Raw genomic sequence first — 13,440 nt, 5'->3', positions numbered from 1 at the left:
AACATGTACCAGGAGCAGCTTTGGAGGTAACGCCCTGGGTTCCAATTTTCTTCCTGCGATAAGAAATACAATAACTTAATGCAATCTGTCTTTAATAGCAGATTGGCTGAAATACAGCTAGTTTTAGACGTATGATGCCTGAAAGGTGACTAAAGTCCAGCAGTGAAGTTGCTGCACTTGGTACCACTCCTCCCATATAGACTGGCAGAGTAGGAGCACAGGTTGCTAATGGAAGCCTACAGACCGAATCACAGTGACATCTTGGAAACAAGAACAGCTACTTCTGGGTAGAAAACTGGCTGCTGATTTGCATTGTGGAGATTTGTGAAATTAACAAACTTGTTTAATTGTGTTGCCATTTTCAGCCATAACTGTGACATATAAAGATATATAGTTGTGACTAAGTGGTCAGACTTATTTGACGTTTCTACTGTGCTTATTTTATGTAGTGTGTTGCTTTGACATCCATCCAACAATGCATCTCAGACTTACTGCTTGTTTGGTGTAAACTCAAGCTGTCATTTGTTTTGTTTTTTAGTCCGTTGCTCAACAGGTAAATAAGGTCTCCAACTAACTATTGGTAAAAAGTTTTATTATCAATAAGATAGATGCATTAACGTTGAAATAGCATCTCGATCTAAAAGATTGATTGTATGTAAGTTAGTGAATGATGCAGAGGGTTTCTACCCAGAAGTTATTGTAAACGAACATTGTGATTTGGCCTACAAAGCACCGCTAGTGGCCAGGTAATGAAGCAGTGTTCTTTTTAATTTGACAATGTGTTTGATAACATGAAGCTGTGAACAAATTGCGAGCGTTCATGCTTTTTAATCTCCATCACACACTAAAGAAATCACCAGAGACTTCACCAAGACTTTTTACATAAATACCATCAACGACAACTGATGCCGAGTCTTGAAGGGTTGTCACATTTCATAGGGGGAGATTTCAACCATTATACCTTGTTACTCTGTTCTGAGGGGCATGGGGGCACTAGAAAACAAGGGATTGAGCTCAAATTAAACTTTTAAGTTCTTTGTGTTAAGAGGCCATCGATCAAATTTCCAAGTGAACTAAGCTATTTGTAAAAAGAAAAAAAAACTTGCTCTGTGTCTGCTGGTATTCACAACACAGCAGACATTGTTGGTCATGGAAGCAAATTTGTACAGTGTGGACAGCTGGATACGAGCACTTCAAGTATTCCAGTGTGCAGTGTGATGTGGCAGTGATGACTTTTGGACTGGCCAGAAGCCCAGGAAATGGGCTTTCACGCTGCATTTTCAAGTTTAGAAGTAGCGTAAAAGGACACAGCAGGCGAGACAGAGCACACAGACTGATGTGCAGTATATTACCTTGAGGCACACCCACCTTCATCATCGATCCACTTGAGTGTGATGGGCTGCTGCTTGGCAACGCTGCACATTGTTCTCACCTCCTCGCATAACTCCACGAAGGTTACCGTGGCTGCCAAGTCTGTGATCAGCATGTCCCTGAAAATGAACACACACACAGAAAATGGCAAAATTGAGTCACTTTGTCCAAGTGGAGCAGAGATCAAGAGATCCCTCAGGGGATTTGAAGGAGTCAACAACAAAAGGAGGAATCCATCCACTAAACTTCCCCTCTGGTCCGATATTGTAGGTTACAGACAAGAGGTCTCACTCCTCTCACTGTTATCTGGCTGTTGTAGGTATCTTATTATTGTAAGTACTTGGATGCACAAACAGGTTTGGCAGAGTAAAGGATGGAGAACAATGTTGTCTGGGTTTGTTGCACAGTGAATGACAATAGAGCTGCAACAATTAGTCAAATAATCAGTTAGTCCGTTGAAAGAAAATTAATTGCCAACTATTTTGATAAGCGACTAATGGGCTGGTTCCAGCTTCTCAAATGTAAGGATTTGTTGCTTTACGTTGTCATTTATGATGGTACATGACGAGTCTTTTTTTTTTTTTTTTTTTTTACAGTTTTTTGACATTTAATAGATTAATTCAGGGGTCCTCGAGGGAAAATTTTAAGGTGTTATTGTTTCAATGATACGTAGTTAGCTGTCTACTTTGCTGTAATGGCCAGACTAGGTGATGTGGTTGTAGGTTAGGTTGCTCACATAATTGCATGAGGAATCATGGGTTTTTAAAGGATTTATCTTTGCCAATAATGTGTTGGATTCATTTTTTAATTTGCATTTAAATGCAGACACATTTAAATTTTTGAAAAAATAAATACTTGTCGTCGGCGATTAATCAATAATGAAAACAATTGCTAGGTGCAGCCCTAGATGACACACTGACGGCAGAACGATCAGTCTCAGTCTCAGCTGTTTACAAGCTTGAACTAAAGTTAGCATTAAAATTGGTTCAGTCAAGAATACTCTCGTCATAAGTTTAACCATTTATTGCAACAAATGGCGCTGACAGCTCTGCTCTTAAGATGCTCCCTGAATTGACCAAGAAGCATGCTAAGCCAAAACACAATGCACAATGCAGAAACCCCCCCAGGGGTATACAAGATTGAGCCATGAGGAGGACAATACTTCTACTGTTATGATACTGTTTTTTAACCTTGAGCCCTGATAAGACTCTACTTTAAAAAAAAAAAAAAAAGGTGGAGGCTGGGGTGGTGGCAGCTTTCTGAGTAGGAGTGGTTATAAGTGAGGAGGGAGCCATATTTAAATGGACCGCCTTGTGGTGAGAATAGCTATGATTGATGTGAAACTGATTGATAACGATGATTCGATCGGCAGGCTGTCAGCTGATTACAGCTGGGGTGTATGACTTTTGACCTGAAGATCACTTAACCAGTCATAAGGGGTACTACTAAAGATGGAGAGGTTGAAGTTTTTTCTTGATGTTGGAAATAAAATAGTATGATCATAACTATCAGAGTTATGATCAAAGGAGTGCTAATAGAAACAAATCAAATCACCTACAGCTTACCTCTGCTGGGAAAGTAATACCAGAATCCTTGGACTTTTCTAATCATCTGGATAAAAAAATATTACGTGCGCTGCATGATAAAAAAGATCTTTAACCCATTTCACAAGTTGCAACATTATTTTCTAATTTAACTAGCCTGAAATGATGTCTGTTTTTTCAGTGTGATACCAGAAAATGTAAATGATTTATTGTGTCTAAAAACATTTAAAGATTGAAAAGTTATTATAAACAAATATAACTATAAGCGCATTTAAATTTTGGTTCACATCTGACAAATAAAGCAAAAACAGTAACATTATTTCCAGCTTTTACATTGTTTGAAATGAAAAACTGAGTTGGAATATCAAAATGGGATAAAAATGTGTTTATTGTGCAGCAAATGGAACATTTCTCACAGACATGGTTAAAAGAGTCGTGAGGGATTCTGAAAATACCTTCAGAAAATCCATTGCTGTTTTTGACAACTTGATGGATTTTTTCATCCAGCCATATACTGTATGGATAATGATATTACACAACAGGGACAAACTAGGGCCATAGGGCCTAGTAGTGACAACTACAGTGGCAGTGGTAATAGTAGTAGTAGTAGTAATAGTAGTAGTAATAGTAATAGTGATAGTAATAGTAAAAAGACAAATAAAGCGGTAGCTGCAGTAGTACTGATGTAAAAAATGAGATTTTATTTTGGTCCTACTTTTTTCAGTTTCTCTAAAAGAAACCTGAAAGACCTGGCTTGGACTAGATATTATTTGAAATGTTTCAAAAGTTCACCAGAAAATTGAAATCCAGTCATTATCTACTCATCCCCCATGCCGATGGAAAGTAATTCACACCTTGAACATGTGGTCAAGCTTGTGCAACCACCTCAGACACGGTGTGTGGTAATGCTTTGAGCGTAAGCGGCTACAGTGAAGATTTTGGATTTATAAAAGAGTGTTATAACGTCTTTTCACATAAATCTGGGATCTCTGGGCTTCTGGAAACTTGGATCATACCAGACAAGCTGTACTGACTATGAAACAAGTCTGGTCCATCAGCATGAGGGTAATGTAGATAGTAATGATAAAGTAGATAATTACTGAATTTTCAGTATTGTAAAACTATTCCTTTAATAATACCAAATCAATACTTTTTAAACGCATTATCAACTTCCTAAATAAGGAAGGAATTTGGGATGCAGTCTATTTAAGGATTTTTTATTACTGGACACAGTGTTAGAGGCGGAGACCCGGTCATTCTTATGAAAGCTGTTCAGTGGTGTTTTGAAATCAAAAAAGCTCGACTTCCCGGCTATGAAAATACCTGGATCACTGACCGAGCCGGCTAACTTCCGGCTAACTTGAATGGGGTTAAAATAATTTAATCGTGCGGCTCTTCTAGACTTTCCAAATGTTATCGGAGCAAATGGCTCAAATTATGACAGTGAAACGTGTCATTTCACAGGGGTTGTGACGCTCCAAATAATTTATCCACCGTTTTACCAACACTTCTTTCACAATGGGTCTATTTTTGTTTTCTCTTCTGTTTCGCATTTCTAACGTGAACAGCGTAGTGCTTCACAGACAGGCTGCTTTCCCTGCAGGAGTTGGGAACGGTGCCCATAGGCAATTTTTAGCGGGTTGACCCACATTTAAAAAACCTGAGAAGACCTGCTAATTTTGGTGGAAAAGCAGTATTAGAAGAACACTGAAAAGCATAAATTTGCAAGACAGGACAGAAGGCTTCACAAAGTAATACCATAAACAGAGACTTTGTACAACTTTGAATACTGACGCTGTAAACTAGACAGTGGCAGTAAAAAGTTTACCATCCCTCTGTTGTTGAATGCTGAAAAGTAACAGAAAGCACCAAGTGGTTGTACTTGAAATCAGTACTGGCCTTCAAATAGCCTAACCAGCTCTGATAAATGTGGGTGTGCCTGTTCAGTTTCAACATCAACACTGCTCTGCTGCTGGCTGAGTATACTGAAGGCGGTATGTATTCACATTCAACAGCGGAGCAGCTGAGAAACAAGGTTTCAGTGGAGACCGGGTCGGAAATGTAGCCAGATGTGTGTGTTTTGTACAAATATGTTTCTGAATGTAGTGCAGGAGCTAGAGTGACAGGGCCTATGTGAGTGTGTCTGACAGGTTTCCGTTTGTGCTTGTGTGCGTCCGGTGTGTGTGTGTGTGTGTGTGTGTGTGTGTGTGTGTGTGTGTGTGTGTGTGTGGCCAAGTGTTTATGGCCAGTTTTTGTTGGACTCTGACAAGGTGGAGCAGAGACAGCTTGTTTCCCAGCAGGCATTGCTCCACACAATCAGTGTGGAATGATGTCACACACACACACACACACACACACACACACACACACACACACACACACAGGAGGGCAGGGTTTTATATATATATATATATATATATATATATATATATATCAATTTAGGAGTGGTTCAGTAAACTTTGATGTGATTTATGTGATCTATCTAAGCCTCATCCGTGACCTACCCGTTACTTCTACTTATTCAAGATTCAAGATTCATTTGTCATTATGCAATACAAGGTTGTATAATGGCATTAAAACCTTAATGATGTGGAAACAACATTTTGATATATGACCTCAAACTATTTTTGGGGTGCCTGATCTTCCTGTATGTATTTATTTTTTCCTTCCCTATTCTAGCAGTCAGCTTCAAGTGCCATATATCATTTGATTCAGAAGAACCTTAAGATTCAGTCTGCCGCAATTAAAGTCACAATTTTACATATGCTTTGTCTGACAATGGATAAATTAGCAGAATTGTTTTAAAACCGGTCAAAATTTGGTGTTTTTTTTTTGTTTGTTTTTTTACTGTGAACACAGACATTGCCTCAAATTTTTTTTTTTTATTATTATTATTGTTCATAAAGATAAACTGCATTTTTTTTCTACATCTAAACATTAAATTTAACTGTTATCTTCTGTGTTTTTTCAGTGAAAAACAGGTGTAATCCTATATTTCATTTACTGACCATGTAGATGTGTCCAAAGGCTCAGAGAGTAAATAGAAAGGTTATTAAATCATGACAGAGGACACTAAAGCAGAAGTATTTCAGAGAAATATATTTTCCATTGAACAGTAACAACAAAAGTAGCTTGGCTACAATCATTGCTCATTGGCCCAAAGGAAAAAACTATGTGCGTTTCCTTGAAGAATAAATGCTGCAGAACACAATGGCGTGATCATGTTCACTACAAAACCCCTGAAAGCCCAAACAAGACATGTGTGATATGAAAAGCTCAGAAACGGAGTATTAACACTATATAGGATCAGCGGTTCAAAAGTTATTAGACATTTTAGAACAATAGCTTTTTTTAGCCTTTGTGGCTTACTAGGTTTTTAAGGGTTAAACATACGTAAAACATATGTGTGTAACAAGGGTCTTCTTCTTCATGCTTCCTCTTTGTCCTCTCTGTAGCCATACCAATAAGAATGCTTTTTATTCCTGTTGAAGCCAAAAGAACAGGGGAAAAATCTCTGAGTGCAGGGAACTCAATGGCTGACCCTTGCACTATTTGCTGAGTTCATACATTCAAGAGTGCACTGCACACTAAGGGATTGGTCATGAACAAGAGCATAAACCTACCTATCAACATGTTGATCTTTGATCCCACTAATCCAAGGAATTCTGTCACCTTGAGCTCAAATGCTGTACAACATGTCACAGTGTGTTGGTTCTTTGGTAAACTAAACTGTGTTTCCATCTACTACAACAGACAAACCAACCCAAGTCAAGTTTCCATCTTCTTCCAATTCCTCCAATTCTGGGAAACTCTGCTGAGTTATTAGTCCGTTCCCCCCAAGGTCTGAGAGTAAACTGCTCCCTTAAAGGCTTTAGTGGTTTATGAGGATATCTCAGAGATGATAAAGGAAACGTGACCATGTGTCCTGACCATTAAACCTTACCTACACACAACCCAACATACAACCTGAAGAAAACTATTAGGTTAACTAACTCTAACTCTAAATAATTTCTCTTTGACATGTGAAAAACCTTGTAAATGGCCATTTAACTTGTCAACCACTCAACACACAAATTTCGATAGCAGAAGGAGCAATACAGTGCTCCATGGTATTTCAATGCTCAGCCATTCACACATACATTTAGTACAAGCAGTATCTAGCCCACTTGAAGACACTCCCTGGCTGGAGCCAGGGATCAAACCACCGACCTTCAGATTAGTGGATAACCTGCTCTACTTCCTGAACCACATCCACAAAACTTTCACTCCCCTACGTATAAAGGAGCAGGACACAACTCATCACACTTTTATTTTGAGCTATGAGGCCCTTTGAGCATGCTAACTGGATTAATCAACTATTGAACAAGGTGGCTTTTCATTTTCAGGCTTCAATATTTTAGTCTGTTGAACCTTTTCTGATCTCTTAATCAGCCAGTGCATGCCTAGCTCAGTATAATGTGGACCCTGTTACTGTTAATCCAGCATGACTCCAGAAGCTATTCTACAGCAACATTCATTCATGCTGAATGAATGTCAGCTAACTAGTTCTGTGTCAGTAGACTTGTCCATGTTTGCCATTGGTCATATGCTGCAGTTACCTCCACTTTTAGGTGAACGAGCTCATGGCTAGACAAAGAAAACCTGGGTGGACTTATCCAGTTGATAAACAGTTGATTGTGATTGTCAGGGTTAGTGAAGCCAGATAACAGAACATATCCTGGGTATGTTGAACCTCCTTCGTAGTACAGACCTCTAGTCTGACTGAGTCATGTGTACTGAATCAACATTAATGCTAGCTCTCTTCACCTACACCTGACAAATGTTTACAGAATTGCTTAGAAGTTATCCTACAAAGTGTTGCTTTAATTGTCCACCTTAACAAACACACTGGCTTTCCTCGCCTTTCTGTTTCTCTCTCCCAGTATGTGTCTGCTCTGTTGACTTTCTTTGTCAGTGGTATACAGCCGCCCAAAAAATACACCTCGGCTTCTTGGATTTTTCCACCCCTGATTTTGTTTCCTTAACAGCAGGTGAGCCATGCATGGAGAAAGTATGTTGTTAATTATGTAGCCTACCTAAACTATTGCAACCAACATGGTACCGAATGACATCACTACAATAAGGCGCACTTACAGGCTTGTACAAAATAACAGCATAAGTAGGCCTACATTGAATAGGAGAGGCTGCAATACAATCAGTGCATTTACAGGAGAGATGTTGTGCCAGAGTGTCTCGCTGTGTTTTTTTGCAGAGAATGTGTGAATGTCAGTGAACAGGAGGGGAAGACCAAAGGCAGAGTGAACACTTATCAATTGATTATGGATGGCTTGGTTCTCTTGGACAGCTAAAATAATAAAGTTACTAGAATAACCGCATTGCGGTTGCATGCAATATGATGATGTGACAGTGCATTTAACATCTGACCCTTTTGATATCAAATGCCATTACTTTATAATTGTAGCCTGTTAGACAAATCTTATTGTACTTGTATGAATTTTTGAGTGAGGTCACAGTGACCTTGACCTCTGACCTTTGGCCACCAAATTATAAACAGTTCAACCTTGAGTCATAGTGGACATTTGTACCAAATCTGAAGAAAGGCCTTAAGGCGTTTCTGTGATATGGTGTTCACAAGAATGGGGCACAATGCAATCACAATGACCTTGACCTTTGAGCTTTCACCACCAAAAAATTTAATCAGAAAGTCATCTTTCAGTCCAAGTGAACATTTTTACCAAATTTGAAGAAATTCCCTCAAAGCATTATTGAGATATCACGTTCACCAGAATGGGACGGACTGACAGACAACCCAAAAACATAATGTCTGCGGCCATGGCTGTCTGCGGCCTTGGCTGTTGCCGGCGCAGAGGCATAGAAAACACTAAAATGGGTTACCAAATATACCTGGGCGGCCCGCCTAAGTAAAGTCTATGTGTGAGAAACACTGGCGGTTCAGTTGATTTGCATAACAGGAAATCATTAGTTAGAATGGCACTCAGTAGAGTGTGTACATGAAGGCCCCTGGATCCGTCCCTTTGTCTGGATCTGCACCAAAAGTTAATGGGGTCTATTCTGGGCCGAGACCCAACCTCCAAGTTTCTTTGAAATCAGTTCAGTAGTTTTTGTGTAATCCTGTTGACAAACCAACCAACCACATACTAAAACGGTACTACATAAACTAATGTCAAAGTTGTATAATTGTATAGGTTACTGATTATCTGACAAATTGAAAGTGACAAACTGAAAAAAAAAAAAAAGCACCACCACAAGTCCAGTGCCTGCACGAAGGAGCCTGTCGGTAATGTAGAAGTCACAGAAACATGTAATCATATGTATTGGCGATGTTCGGTGTATTAAATGTCCAAAAATAGTGACAAAGGTCATTCATTATTCTCTTCGCCATTTTTATATACTGAAGAGAGGTGCACTGCTGCATGACCACAAACGCAGGCAGAGCTGTCAACCAAAGAACATTTCCAGTGATGAGTAACAGCTTAACAGTCAGTTATACTTTAGCCCTATGTTTGGGATACACGATGTTGCAGAAGCAGAGCCAGTGGAAGGAGGAATTGACGATATAAAACACTGCCATTATGAAGGACCTCATGAACTTTTAGTAGCATCATTGCATCTTTGTCAGGGCAAGGTTCAGTTATCATGGTAGCCTCAATCAGAACGAGGAAGGTTCTCTTCATCAACACAAGTGAAAAATTACATTTGAAACACTTGGCACAGACTAAAGCAGAGGATAAAAGATGGTGGATGACAGAGCAGCAGGGCACTCCTTCAAGCCCACAATTGTAAAGATATGTAATATTTCTAAAAAGAGTAAAAGAAATATCAGGTCGTCGGCTATTTAAGTGTAAACAACTTACTGTGCAAAAGCTTTAACATGTGTGAAAAATTACATTTACAGAACATGACATGATTGTCATATTTAAAAGGGGGACTGTAGTTTTGGATAAGAAATTCAAACTTCAAATTGTAATATTTACAGTATTGGTTAGGGAATATTAAAAACTCAGATATAGCGTATTTACATTTTTTTCCAAAACTGAATAAACAAGCTGTTCTCAGAGGAAAATAAGGTCCCAGAACACTGTTTGAAGCTAGAAAGGTGGCAGGGTCCGCCAAATATAAACAAAGTAAAACAATCAGGTCAGTTTGTTTTGTTTATTCAGTTTTTTTGGTTTGTTTTATATCAGAGGGGTTTTATAGTTTGTTTAGGCATAAAAAAAATCAGTCAATGAAGACCTTTCTCTTCTGATAAAAATGTATTCCATAAAACTACATGGTGCACCTTTAATTACATTAATAACTACAGAGATCAGGCTAATAACCTAGTTACCACCAGATTTCAGGAGCTCGAGAACACCTCGCGAGAGGACACCCACAAGGTTACAGTACACTGCCACTAATGCTAATAAAATAAACTACTATTCAATAGTCATTAAAAATTGTGGGAATGGCTTTGAAACATTCTGCAGTTATTATTTTTAATCTTTTGATTATGCCCAGGTGAGTTTGATATTGGGCAGGTGTACGACCCGAACTACTGACCCGTTACACCACCACCAGTCTCCATTCAACAGGTGTCTCCCCTTGTCACAGCCAACCACCTGACTACTCACTACTCATTAGCTCGGGCTAGCTACTTACCCACAGTAGTGTGCTTTAATTTTCACCAACTCCAAGTCCAAGTCCATTATGGATCCGTTTGACGCTAGCATATGCATTGAACTGTTAAGTGCACCTCCCAACTAGCCAAACGGTAACGGGACAGGCCCAAAACTAGCTGTGTCACCCGGTCACGTCGGAGGATAAAGGTTTACAGCCAGGAGCGACGTTTGGTCCAACACTCCCGAAGGAAAACTTATCGAGGTACTCTGAAGTTTCTTTCGTTTAGACGACATTAGAGGCTTCTCTGGCGGAGGAGTTATCAAAGCGGCCCGGTTAACATAACCATTTCCTGTTTCACGTCTCAAAATACAACACATACCGACGAAAGTACGATGCAATGGGATTTGGTTGAGAGTCGGGCTATTATTTTGAAACGGAAACCTCCTTACGCCTGATCCCGCGAGAGCGAACTCTGGCTGGCTTGACACAGTTTCTTGGCTCACTATGGTTACCGATTCCAAATTCTGCTGTCCCCTTATTTCTAACGGGGCTTGTTGACTGCCCCAGGGAAAAGTCTGTTATAATCAGGAAAGGGATTTGACACCGTTTATGGTCAGTCAGAGTGAGTTTATGACGAACTTTTATTGATGGTATATTTCCTACAATATCTCATATCCTCACACAGGTGGTGTGTATACTCACTAATGACTCCTTAATCATCTTCTTTATGGTATTACCTCTCTTACTGTAGTCTCAATGTCATGTTGTCATCGGTGGCCTCTTTTCATTCCCTGATATAAGTAATTAACAAAGTCAACAACATTTTGAGTAAATATGTTTGAACAATATTCAACAATTATTGAACAGCCTGATTGGAAAATGTTTTCCAGTGTGCTGTAGAGAGGATAACTCGAAAATAGGCTAAGACAATGAATACAGTGTATTTCATGCACACAAGGTGGTCGAGGGCTCCACTACCAGAAAGCAGCTGTCAAGCATCACCTGCTGGTTGACTGATGAACAACAATGAGTTCATGGACTTGCATTTCCATAGCACTTCTTTAGTCTCCAGTCAAATGCCCAACATCAAGGCTGAGCAATTTGGGGTTCAGTATCTTGCTCAAGGATACTTAAACTTGCAGCCTGGGAATGGAACCAGCACAGAATCTTTATTAACCATCTGTTAGAAATCCTCAAGCTCTGAACTAATGCATGCCATGTTTACCCCTGTTTTGACTTTCTTGAGCAACTAAATGTTTTGAAAATGAAAGTGTGACATTTTTTTGCCAGTAATAATATTTGCAGACAGGAATAATAAAAAAAAAAAAATCATGAAAAATATTCAAATTGAAATTAAGGAAACAACAACAACACATTTTGTTGAGGTAACTTGTTTCCCTTCATTTCAGATTGAATGCTAGCCTGTGTTGCATACAGCTGTCACAGACAACCTGGTATGGTCATCACCACCCTGCTAAAGAAAAGAAAAGCACAGAAAAGGCTCTACATCTTAAGTAAACTTAGTAAGTAAAATTCCTGTGCCAAGTTCTCATCTACTTTACAGAGGAGCAATGGAAAGCATCCTGACTAGAAACATCACAAACTGGAATGGTTTGTTCATAGTCCAGGACAGGAAGGCTCTACAGCGGGTGATTAAGACCACCAGAACATCACTGGTACCATCTACAGGGCATCAGTGACATCAGTGAAGTGAGATGTCTGCACAGAGCCCAGAGATACTAAAAGACAACACCCACTCAGCCACAGTCTGTTCACCCTGCTGTCACCTGACAACAGATACAGAAGTATCTGCTGCCACCTGACAACAGATACAGAACTATCTGCTGCCACCTGACAACAGATACAGAAGTATCTGCTGCTGTACCACCAGACTACAGAGCAGCTTCTCTCCTCAACACTCCACCATCAATAGTTTATTTTTCTGACTAACTAGCTTATGTTTTGTGTGTGCTTGTGTGTAGCTTAGGGAGTTACAAACAGATATTTGATTTGTTTGTTCTTATTTTGTTTTATTTTCTTAGTGCAAGTAGTTTGCTCACTTGTGTTCACCTGTGTCCAATGCTTTCCGTGGTGCATCAGTAGCCTCTTGATTTCTGGTTTGTATTTGATTATGTACAAATAGATACGTTTTTAGGCATTTATTATTCATAAACCAGCTTATTTGCGTTTTGCCTGAGTGGTATCAACACAAGTTTTCCATGAAAATCACTGGAGATATTAAAAAGTAAACGGTCCTCCTCTAGCAATGCCTCCAACTTCCATTCCCCTAATATCACCTTAGCTGATCTGGGAGGTTTGGTCATGTAAAGATGAGGTGCACCATGGGAAGTATGAGGCTCCCCCTGCTGGGGACATGGTGATTAACAAGAAATCTACAGCCTTGGAGAGTGAAGTCTCTGTGGGACAGACGAGTATCAGCTCTGTCCTCAGAGACTGTCGTCATCAACAATCAGGTAAGAACATTAAAGGGCCATCCTGTACCCTGCGGTCCAAGCATTACCTGGGACATGAGGTGTGTCTGCAGAGGAGATTCAGCTGCATCACATGTATCCTGTCACTTTAACTTCCTCCTTTTCACAAAACTGACCCAAGTTGCTGAGATGTGATGTTGTCTGAGTCCTTCTCCTGAGTGGGTAAGTAATCAATAAGTTTGATGATGAGGGCTGTGAGTATACATGTCACGTGAAAGTGTTTGCTGGAGTGTCATTGCCTTCATTACTGCTGTCAGCGAAGGCCTGCAGGCAGGGCTTCAGCCTGTCTATGATGTCTTTGATGGCCTAGACAGCAGAAATACTCTTAATTTGAATTTTAAAGTAAAATGCTCTTAAAATGTCTTAATTTTTATGATGTAAGAGAGGAAACATGCTGCAGGGTTTAAAGAGAA

At 39.6% G+C, this 13,440-nt stretch overlaps 1 protein-coding gene across 2 annotated transcripts in view; it reads right to left on the bottom strand.

The window, feature by feature from the left end:
• Window positions 1–10,995, bottom strand: part of prkcz (protein kinase C, zeta) — a 136,213-nt gene extending 125,218 nt beyond the window's left edge. The window contains exons 1-2 of one of the 2 annotated variants that reach the window (XM_084366365.1): window positions 10,575–10,995; window positions 1,369–1,490 (exon numbers count right to left, since the gene is read on the bottom strand). In XM_084366365.1, coding sequence (XP_084222491.1) covers window positions 1,369–1,490; window positions 10,575–10,651 — 199 coding nt within the window. In that variant the 5' untranslated portion in view covers window positions 10,652–10,995. The remainder of the gene's footprint in view (window positions 1–1,368; window positions 1,491–10,574) is intronic. The other variant, XM_084366366.1, reaches the window with a different exon arrangement.
• Between the last annotated feature and the right edge of the window lie 2,445 nt (window positions 10,996–13,440).

This window comes from Pagrus pagrus (assembly GCF_965226575.1).
Source record: "Pagrus pagrus genome assembly, chromosome: 11".
Lineage (NCBI taxonomy): Eukaryota > Metazoa > Chordata > Actinopteri > Spariformes > Sparidae > Pagrus > Pagrus pagrus.
The sequence above is the reverse complement of the archived record's forward strand: the minus strand, read 5'-3'. Positions and strand labels throughout refer to the sequence as shown.